Source organism: Gymnoscopelus braueri (genome assembly GCF_963280865.1).
Source record: "Gymnoscopelus braueri genome assembly, chromosome: 9".
Lineage (NCBI taxonomy): Eukaryota > Metazoa > Chordata > Actinopteri > Myctophiformes > Myctophidae > Gymnoscopelus > Gymnoscopelus braueri.
Window position 1 is genome coordinate 51678151 of NC_137610.1, and position 11083 is coordinate 51689233.

An 11083-nucleotide genomic window follows, 5' to 3' on the forward strand; every position below is an offset into this window, starting at 1 on the left:
GTCAGTCCTCCTTCTCTCTGGAAGCTTCCACAGAGACCAAAGCAACTCAAAGGTCTTTGGTGAGGGTTAATGATACAGGAGGCTCATTAAACATTATCTCTTCACATTTAGAAGTTACAATTTAAGGCATTTAGACCAGAGTGACGTGACTGATTGACCTTAACCAAAGAGCACACAGTAGCACTTTCCTGACATACAGTCACAGCATCACCGAGGATAAAGTCTGTTTGTTCCAGATAGATGATACGTAGCCTGAGAGGTTAGTTCAGGTAGTATACATTCGAGAGGTTACGTGCATGCTCATTACTATGTGGCTGTTTACAGCGTCATGTGTGCAAATCTTTAAATCTTTTTTTTTTTAAGGCAAACATCTTTAACACAAATCTTTTCTTCTGGGGGTCCCTGGCACAACATATTTTCAGGTGGGGGTCCGCGGCCAAATATGTATCAATGTGGGGGTCCTTGGCACGAAAAACTTTGAGAAACACTGTTTTAGAAGACTCCGCCGGTCATTAAATTATTGTCTCAGGAATGCGACAAAAACAAAAAAGAATGTCAAGCCTTCATGGAGTGTGTAATTGATAGAAAATAAGTATATTTTTTGGGGGGTGAAATACTCCTTTAAGTGGTTAACTCATGTGAGACCAAGTCAAACAATATGATCTATATAATGATCTGTGTTTACTGTGAAACATTAACACAACCTTCACTTATAACTCCTGAATGGTGTGAAAAAGAGGCACACTCTTTTCTCTGCAAATACCATACTCTGCCACAAAAACTTTTTTTTTTTTACATTTCCCCCCCGAGTGTGTGTGTGTGTGTGTGTGTGTGTGTGTGTGTGTGTGTGTGTGTGTGTGTGTGTGTGTGTGTGTGTGTGTGTGTGTGTGTGTGTGTGTGTGTGTGTGTGTGTGTGTGTGTGTGTGTGTGTGTGTGTGTGCGTGCGTGCGTGCGTGCGTGCGTGCGTGCGTGCGTGCGTGCGTGCGTGCGTGCGTGCGTGCGTGCGTGCGTGCGTGCGTGCGTGCCACACAGACCGGGGTTTGTTCTGCTCTGGACAGGCTGTGCCTTTTTAGGTGAAAAGGAGGATTCAAACACACACACACACACACACACACACACTGGGACTCAGTGTAACTTGAGTAGGAATGAAAACAGTGTGGTTGGTGGTCTGATCAACAGAGAGAGAGAGAGAGACTTACATGCTCACACACACAGAGAGAGAGAGAGAGAGAAAGAGACTTACACACAGAGAGAGAGAGAGAGAGAGAGACTTACATGCTCACACACACAGAGAGAGAGAAGGAGAGAGAAAGAGACTTACACACAGAGAGAGAGAGAGCGACTTGCACAAATTCACCCAGAGAGAGAGAGAGAGGCTTTACACACATACAGAGAGAGAGAGAGGGGGAGCGAGAGGGACACAAACTCATATAGACAAGCAGACAAAGAGGGATAGGAGAGGGTTAGGGGCACATACTTATAGAGAGAGAACGACAGACAGACAGACAGACGGAGAGAGAGCTAGAGAGCGAGATAGAGCTAGAGAGCAAGAGAGAGAGAAACGATAGAGAGAGGTAGAGAGCGAGAAAGAGAGAGAGGGGAGAGAGAGTGACAGAGAGAGACAGAGAGAGAGAGGTAGAGAGAGGTGATACAAACAGCAGACTGTTCAGAAAGTCATCTCATGGTATAACATGGTGATGAAGATGATGATGATGATGGGTCATGTTACCATGACGACAGTGATGTTGATGATGATAATGTGTCATCGTGGTCATGTTGTCATGGCGGTCTACAGCGGTCCTCTCTTCCCGGAGATGTCCAACGGGACGTTCCATCACTTCTTTGTCCCTGACGGAGACTACGAGGACAACGACGACCCGGAGCAGTGTCAGACGCTGTTCAAGTTCCTGGACGAGCGGCGCTGTGAGCCCGGGTACGAGGAGGGGGACGAGGTGGTCCGGGACGACTTCATCATCACCAAGCACCAGGTCAGTGATGATGTTGACAGTAGGGGCTCTCCCCAGGCTGGCAGAGGGAGAGTAGCGCCCAGGATTACAAGCTTAGGCATTGGCACTGGGTGAAAACATAGGGTTACAAAATCGTGGGTAAATTTTTTTGTATATCATGTACTGGACTTACTTGTACAACCTTGAGCTGCTTTTACTTAAAGTTGTACAATGCAAAATCACAAATAACGATTTTTAGCAGCCTCTGCTGGTCACTACCGTCACTGCATACAATTTCCGGAGTCCTCGATTACCCAGAATTCCATTCGTTTTCACCGGAAGCCGGAAGCGTTTCAAAAAGCGATCTTTTAATTGTTTTATACTATCTACGGATCGTTTCTCTTAGCCAGTGGAGCATTAGTTACCATGAGCTGTGCTTTCTTTTTCTGTTCTTTTTCGATCTTCCAATCCTACATTCTCTTAAAATCAGCGTGAGGTTCCTTTTTGTTATTAGCGCGCTAGTTCCTGGCCAAACAGGAAACCGTTGCGGTAGTTCCTGGCCAAACAGGAAACCAGTGCATTTCCGCCTCCGTTTTCCGGCCAGATGACGTCATTTCCCCGGGAAAGTCACCCCCTTCACCGTTCAATAGTAAATATATAAATAAAAGGCTTCCGGGGGTGAAATTCATGGAGTGGGTGTTGTGAAACTTTTGCCACTCACAAAAGATATACAATTTAACTTTATTTTTGTTGAAAACGTTACCTAGTATGCCTTTAAATACTATTTCCACTGTTATCACTATATATGCTCCGCTAAGGTGGTGGCCATCTTGAAAAAAATGGTCGCCATCTTGGATTTTTGAGTGGCCAGAGCCTTTTTCCATAAGTGTGGCCCTTACATAGTATGTGTGCAAAATGTCATCCTTGTATCACAACCTGAAAGATTATATCACTATCTGCTCCGCTAAGGTGGTGGCCATCTTGAAAAAAATGGTCGCCATCTTGGATTTTTGAGTGGCCAGCGCCTTTTTCCATAAGAGTGGCCCATACAGGGCATGTGTGCCAAATGTCATGCTTGTATCGCAAAGTGAACGATTATATCATTATCTGCTCTACTATTCTATACATTATAGCAGATAAGCAACTTTAGGCATGGGTGGAAAAAGTGCTCACATTCTTTACTGAAGTAAAAGTATCAATACTGCAAAAAAAACTAAAGTTAAATTGTATATCTTTTGTGAGTGGCAAATGTTTCACAACGCCCACTGCATGAATTTCACCCCCGAAAGCCTTTTATAAATATATTTTCTATTGAAAGTGGACAGGGACGTGTTTCCTGCGAAAATGACGTCATCTGGCCGGAAACGGGAACGGAAATGCACCGGTTTCCTGTTTGGCCAGGAACTACCGCACCGGTTTCCTGTTTAGCCAGGAACTACCGCGCGAATAACAAAAAGGAATCTCACGCTGTTTTTAAGAGATTGTAGGATTTGAAGATGGAAAAACAACAGCAAAAGAAAACACAGCTCACGGTAACTGAAGCTCCAGTGGCTAAGAGAAACGATCCGCAGATAGTAATTAAACAATTAAAAGAACGCTTTTTGAAACGCTTCCGTCTTCCGGTGAAAACAAATGGAATTCTGGGTAATGCAGGACAACACTATATCATGCAGTGACGGTAGTGACCAGCAGAGGTTGCTAAAAATCGTTATTTGTGGACCTGCATTGTATTACTCTAAGTAAAACATTTGAGTACTTTTTTTCCACCACTGCTAACCTCACATGCCAGCTCACAATGATTGCGATCACACTGTTCTGGCTCAGAGAACAAAGGCACAGAAAGATTAGATGTGTGAGCATTGGAGCTCTCATGGACAGACAGATATGGTTGGGTTTATGTTTATATGTCATGTAAATGTTGCTTACCAAACATCCAGTGCCACCCTGAGACTAAACATGAGGGTTCTTTCAAAGATCAAACAAGACAAAAATCACAAGTTGGTCAAAAGATAAAGCTGCTTGAGCTTTTTGTGTTTTTTAGCATGACCTTGACAGTACGACCTGTTCCCTCTAAGACCCAGCGATGCTTTAGAGTAACAATTATATTTTATAAAGAAAGGAGTTTAAATAATTTGTTTTTCTGTTATTTTTTCACCTCTAAATCCTCATTGGGTCCTATTGTTTAGTCTTACAATGCCATTGGCCAGGATATTTGCATATAAATACCCCCCACAGAGCCAGGAATCATCACAACTTGAAAAATCTCTGTTGGAACAGATCTCTTTTTTCTCTGGAAGATATTCCTCACAAAAACGTAAGTAATATGCCTGTAATAATTGTTTTGGTGAACATTACAATGTCTAGAACATGTACATATGTTATTATTGTGAAATATATTTCCCAAATTTAAATTAGAGCATGATTCATACTTGTTGCTTTTGGTCAACGTTGGGCCCTCTTGGTTGCAAAAAATACAAGGGTAGGCCTAATGTTCACCTGCTACTGTTCAGCCTCATATATAGTTTTCACAATAGATTTAAACAGTTATATGTGTATTTCCCCCACTTTGCATTACTATATATATATATATATATATATATATATATATATATATATATATATATATATATATATATATATATATATATATATATATATATATTGAGCTGTAAGCCTCAGAAAATGTCCACCCAAAGTTTCTCTTTCCCCCTAAACAATACATATTCAACCATAGTTTAACCAATATATTCCCTTGTTATTTCTCAGTATGTTTAATTTTCTTTCAATACTACAAGGACAGTGGGACCAATGTGGTAATTTTTGGGGGGTTGTGGGGGTTGTTCATTATTCATTCGAGGGGTGGTGGGTACTTAGGGGCAATGTAATGATGATGACCACTTAGGGGCAATCATCATCAAACAATAGGTTGGCCAGACAGTATTGTATGACTTGTGAAATGTTGTGAGCAGTGATGTGTAAGAACTTAGCACTATACTAATGGTATGTCTTTATTTCATTTCAGAATGCCACAACAGAAAGGGACTCGCTTCTCAGCCAGGGATGTTCTGGATATCGTGATGAACGGAGAGAGTGATGTTGACATAGACATCAATGAGACTGATGAAGAGTCAGATGAAGAGGACTGTGGCATGGGGTCCAAAGAAAACCAACCACCCCGTGAACCACCCAGTGAACCCACTGACCGCCCAGCAGACATTCAGCCACCCCAACTGACCAAACCCGCTCAGCGCCGTGATTCAAGATATCAGTGGCTGAAAAAGGACTTCATCAGCCCTAATACAGACTTTTCTGGCCCACCTCTGACCTCTGAAGATATGAGTTCTCTCCAAACACCACTGCAGTACTTCCGCCAGTTTGTGTCCAAAGACATGATTGACACTCTCACAACGAACACAAACATTTACAGCTTTCAAACAAAAGGAACATCAGTCAACACAAGTCCAAAAGAAATTGAGCAAATGTTGGGGATGTATTTGAGAATGGGCCTTTCTCCAATGAATGGATGCCGGATGTACTGGGAAGCAGACACACGACACGCGGCTGTAGCTGATGTGATGCCACGCAACCGATTTCAGACTTTGTTGACCTCGTTACATCTGGTTGACAACTTGACCGTGCCAGAGAAGGACAAGAAGGACAAACTCTGGAAACTCCGACCATGGCTGGATTTGTTCAGAGAGAAGTGCCTACAGGTGGTTCCAGAAGAGCACAACTCTGTGGATGAGATGATGATTCCATTCAAGGGAAGATTCAGTTCCATCAAGCAGTACATGAGAGGCAAGCCACACCCCTGGGGCTTCAAAGTGTGGGTCAGAACGGGGATCAGTGGCGTCATCTGTGACTTTGACGTTTACCAAGGGAGCATCGATGGCGTACGAGCCAAATCTGAACTTGGCTTGTCGGGGGATGTCGTCATGAAGCTTGCTTCGACACTGCCCAGCGGGCAGAACTACAAGATATACGCAGACAACTACTTCACATCTGCTCCACTGGTAGAGAGGCTCCTTGGTCGCGGCATTCACTACACGGGGACAGCAAGACAGGTAATGACCACAATGATAACAAGTTATATGCTTTTAGTAATCCTTTTCATATTGCTTCTGTATGTGTGCTTCTGTACAACTTACTAATAAAACCATTCATTCTTTCATTCAATCACACAGGTCCGCCTACCAAACCTCACCCTCGAAGATGACAAAAGCTTGAAGAAGAAGGGGAGGGGGGCCTTTGACTACAGAGTCGAGAAGGACCAGAGCATTGTTGTGGTCAAGTGGTTTGACAGCAGGGCAGTCACTCTTGTCTCATCCTTTGCTGGAGTGGACCCCGTGGATGTTACTCAGCGCTGGGACAAGGCCAGAAAGACCTACATCGATGTTCAAAGGCCATACATCGTGGGACTCTACAACAAGAACATGGGCGGTGTGGATTTGCTGGACTCCCTCACAGCCTTGTACAAGTTCCCTCTGAAAGCCCGTCGCTGGTACATGTACATCTTCTGGCACACCATCTACCTTGCTGTGGTCAACGCCTGGCTGATCTACAAACGGGAGTGCCAAGCTCTCAAGGTCCCACGGAAAGACGTCCTGAAACTCAGACTCTTCCAGGCACAACTTGCATCCTCTCTCATTCTGGTTATTAGGTTTCTTTACTACATATATTGTACAGATTTTTATTTTGTTGTTCTTTTAATAAAATTGATTAAAAAATATGGCTTATTGGTGTTATTATTCATAATGTATACTGTTCTGAGGCCAAATATTATTCATAATTGATCTGAGGCCAAATAATAAACCATATAAATCATTAAGTTGTTTTAGTGAAGTATTTACACATTTGCCATGTTATCCATAAAAATGGCCTATAGGAAATTTTGCTACCTGATGGACCCAACGTTGCTAAATGTCAACATTTGCATAAAAACTTACCAAAACATATTTTTTTTAAAAACATTATATTTTCCTCTTCTAAATACTCCTACAAGACCATCTGAAAGGTTTTTAATTTTTTTTTGCAAGTACAAATATATCCGGGTCTTACAGGGTTAATAAGGTATTTAATCAATAAAAAACTTCTATTCAAGTGAAACAAAAAAGAGAATGTCAGGCTTTTCCCTTGTACCAGACTATTTGTTTTTGATTGTACAGTCCGACATTATGGCCAAAAGGACAAGTCTAAAAATACCTGGGGAGTTGTTTCCATTGTGGTCCTATGTATGTATTCAATTCATCAACATAAAAAAATAATAATAATAATAATAATACATGTCATCAAAATAAAATACAAAATAGTACAAAAGTAGAAAAAAGAAAAACGTGGGCAGTGAATGAACCTCCTTTCTGTGGGAAATTGATAGATGATTTTTCAGACCAGTTTTGAAAGAAACCAGTGATTTATATGTCTCAACCCATTAAGACCGGGAACGCATCTGTTTGTCATTTTTAGACTTCTTTGGCTATTCAAAAATAGCAGATCTACAAGCTCATAGCGCAGCACCGAGTGCCGTGCTATGACCTTGTAGATCTGCTATTTTTTTTTAATTCGTGAAAATGTGTGCAAATCTTTGAATATATATATTTCAAAGGCAACATTTTTTACTCAAATCTTTGCTTCTGGGGGGATTCTACAAATGTCTTCTAAATCCTAACAGTTTTCTGAAAAACGTATGTCGCTATAATCAGTGGTTCTCAAATTTTATCATGTGAAGGACCCCCAAAATTATATGTATTTGGCCGTGGACCCCCATCTCAAAAATATGTTCCAGCAGGGACCGCCCAGAAGCAAAGATTCGAGTTAAGGATTTGCACACATTTTCACGATTTCTGAAAAATAGCAGATCTACAAGCTCATAGCGCGGCACTCGGTGCCGCGCTATGAGCTTGTAGATCTGCTATTTTTGAATAGCCCAAAATAAATCTAAAAATTGCACAGATGCATTCCTTGGTCTAAATGGGTTAAGGGACGGTGTCGGGGCATTCCACATTTTGGTTGCAGAGCAGTAGAATTCTGCCATGTTTCTTCTATATGTGGGGGGGTACCAGATCATGGCTGCTCCCTCTAGTAGTGTATGTGTCTGTGGGTGACAGTACTTTGTGGTATACTGCTACTCTCACTCTAGTAATCAGAGTACCCCCCCCCCCCCCCCCACCAGATAGAGGACGCGGCTCGTCTCCTAGAGTCCATCGGCAGGACGGTGTCACATGACCTCGACGGACAGCACAGCTACGGAACCTTCCTCCAACACGAGAGGTCACAGGTCAGAGTACTTTTTACTCTCAACTACCGTAATTGCATTTCTACTTCTCGCTACGTCTCCGAGAGGTACCTTTTGTTGAAGTCAGATATTTGAATACAGGCCCGGCAGGTGCCAGCCCGCGGCCCGTAGGAATACGTGCAATGAGCAATATCACCCTAGCCTGGTTCCAGACCATAGACCTCGCCCACTCTCTGAGTGGACTGCTCCTCTTGGTCTGGTGTCATAATGTGAGCCTATGGCATTTCACGGTCGAAGAAAAACCTGTCAAATCAGAGTCGGAGGTGGGAGTGGTCTAACGACAAGCCAATCAGCAAATATCTGCTAAAACAAGCTGTGTACGATGACGTCAGATGTAGGCGGATCCGTGGATCTCTTGTGATTGGTTTAGGGAAATTTGGATCACCTCCCCCTGGTAATCGCGGACACTGCAGCCAATGTCAGACTGAAGGCTCCACGCAGCTTCAGGCTGATAATCAGGCTGATATCACCCTCCTCCCCGCCCAGCTTCCCTCCCCAGATCAAGAGCCAATAGAGCGTCGCAGTTCCCGCCCACTTCCTGTTTTTTTTGGTGCCGGAAGAAAAAACTCAATGCATTTTTCCATTGACATTTCCAAAAATATTTATATCTATTAATTTAAGCCTCGAATCAAGCCATCATGACATGACATGAATCATGACCATAAACGTTTGATTCTGTGATTTTTTTTTGTTGAAAACGGCAAAACAAAGGGTATTTATTAAACATAGTATATCATATAATTAAATATAAAATAAAAAAAAATCACAGAAAAAAACGTTTTATGGTCATGATTCATGTCATCTGGTGATGGCTTGATTCGAGGCTTAAATTAATAGATATAAATATTTTTGGAAATGTCAATGGAAAAATGCATTGAGTTTTTTCTTCCGGCACCAAAAAAAACAGGAAGTGGGCGGGAACTGCGACGCTCTATTGTGTTCGCATAGACGCCCGGCAAAGCTGGATGCACCACGGTGGATTTGAACCCATAACCTCCGTGGTGATGGGCAGGGACTTTACCACTGCACCACCGGAGCGCAGATTTCTTTTTTGTTGACAATCTATTGTTTAGATGACTGAGGCACTACACTGTCTCTATGCATTTGATATATTACCTTGTGTTTACCTTGCTTATTGTAAAATCGCTCTTGTTAAAGAGCGTCTGATAAATGCCTAAATTGTACATTTCCTCCATCCTTTGCAGATCAGCGAAGCGTTCAGCTCCGTGGATCAGTCCCTGTTGGAGCTGGAGGTGAAGTTCAAGCAGAACCAGGAGAACGACGTCCGGGAGGAGCACCAGCTGAACGGGAACGTCCTCAGACCCATCCAGGACGTCCGGGACACCCTGAGGGACGCCGTCCACGTGTCCACGGCTCTGAGGGACAAGCACGAGCTGCTGTCCCTCATGATCCGCAGCCACGGCACCAGGCTGAGCCGCCTGAAGACGGAATACCTCAATGTGTAGCAGCTGTGGAGTGAATACCTCAATGTGTAGCAGCTGTGGAGTGAATACCTCAACGAGAAGCAGCTGGAGTGGAGAGAGAGGTTGTGTTTGGACTTGTATTACTGCTGTAGCAGATTTTGAGGAATAGTAATTGTGAGGAACGATTTTCCTTGGTCCTCACAAGAGAAATAGTTGTTTTATGGTAAAAAAAAAAAAGAAAAAAAAGATCTAGCTTACAATTAGGAAAAGATTCAGGTTTGAATTAGGGTTAGAACAAGGCGGAAAGCATCCGGTTTCTAAATTGAAGCCATATGGAAGTGACAGTTCATATGAATGGCCGCTAGTTTCGCTATTTCCCCCATGATTCCCCCTCCTCCTGGCTGCAGAAGCAATAACTCTCTATTAAAGCGAATGGGTTTTTGGCCGGACTCTGTACACTTGATTTTATTACCTTAATAAACATTGTCATGAATACTTTAAGCTTTCAGTCGCTGGTTTAAAGTCTTCGTTCAATCACCATGATATGCGTTTAGTAAATTATGGTCCCATTTTAATCAATGATAAAGTAGGGTATGTTTCTAGGGTTTCTACTGGTTCTACCGAGTGAAGACCCGCCCCTCGATGCGGTTGCAGCCAATAGCGGTCGTTTCCAGTTTTCTTCTCGCGACCGGAAGTTCAAAGATGGCGGCGGATATACGGTGTGTAGAAACCAATGGGGCTCCCTTTGTCCATATTTTTTTGTACAGTCTATGGTTATAACATTTAGAGGTTAGGTTTAGGGGTCAGTGTTGGAGTTATGCCTGAGAGAGAGAGAGAGATAGAGACCAGTCCAATAAAGCAGTGATTCTCAAAACCCTTTTAATCTCAGTGTGATACAAGTTTTTATCTCTGGGACACCAGTACACTATAAAATACTCACTGTTCATTTAACCCACTAAGACCGGGAACACATCTGTATAAAAATAGCAGATATACAAGCTCATAGCGCGGCACCGAGTGCCGCGCTATGAGCTTGTAGATCTGCTATTTTTGAAAAGTCTTGAACATTTGTGTGAATATTTGAATATATATATATTTTTAAAGGGAACATTTGCAACTCAAAGCTTTGCTTATGGGGGGTCCCTGGAACAACATATTTTGAGATGGGGGTCCGCGGCCAAATACATACCATTATGGGGGTCTTGGACATGAAAATGTTTGAGAACCACTGATATTATAGCAACATTAGTTTTTCTAAAAACTATTAGGATTTAGAAGACATTTGTAGAATCTCCAGAAGCAAAGATTTGAGTTACAAATGTTCTTTTGTAGATCTGCTATTTTTGAATAGCCAAAGAAATCTAGAAAAGAACACCGATTCTTTCCCGGTCTAAAAGGTTTAAATCTCAGAGTTACAGAGC

General features: G+C 42.6%; 2 protein-coding genes across 2 annotated transcripts; both read left to right on the plus strand.

Moving 5' to 3' along the window:
• Positions 1 to 1272: 1272 nt before the first annotated feature.
• Positions 1273 to 9734, plus strand: LOC308091803 (fin bud initiation factor-like). Its single transcript, XM_080437529.1, has 3 exons — positions 1273 to 1988; positions 8116 to 8220; positions 9444 to 9734. Exons 1-3 carry the CDS (start codon positions 1692 to 1694, stop codon positions 9702 to 9704), a joined length of 663 nt encoding a protein of 220 aa, XP_080293655.1. The 5' UTR covers positions 1273 to 1691; the 3' UTR covers positions 9705 to 9734.
• LOC308091608 (piggyBac transposable element-derived protein 3-like) lies at positions 4970 to 8047 on the plus strand (the record flags this gene model as incomplete). Its single annotated transcript, XM_080437271.1, has 3 exons — positions 4970 to 6010; positions 6131 to 6598; positions 8006 to 8047. The coding sequence occupies 3 exons, from the start codon at positions 4970 to 4972 to the stop codon at positions 8045 to 8047; spliced, it is 1551 nt and encodes a 516-aa protein (XP_080293397.1).
• Positions 9735 to 11083: the final 1349 nt, after the last annotated feature.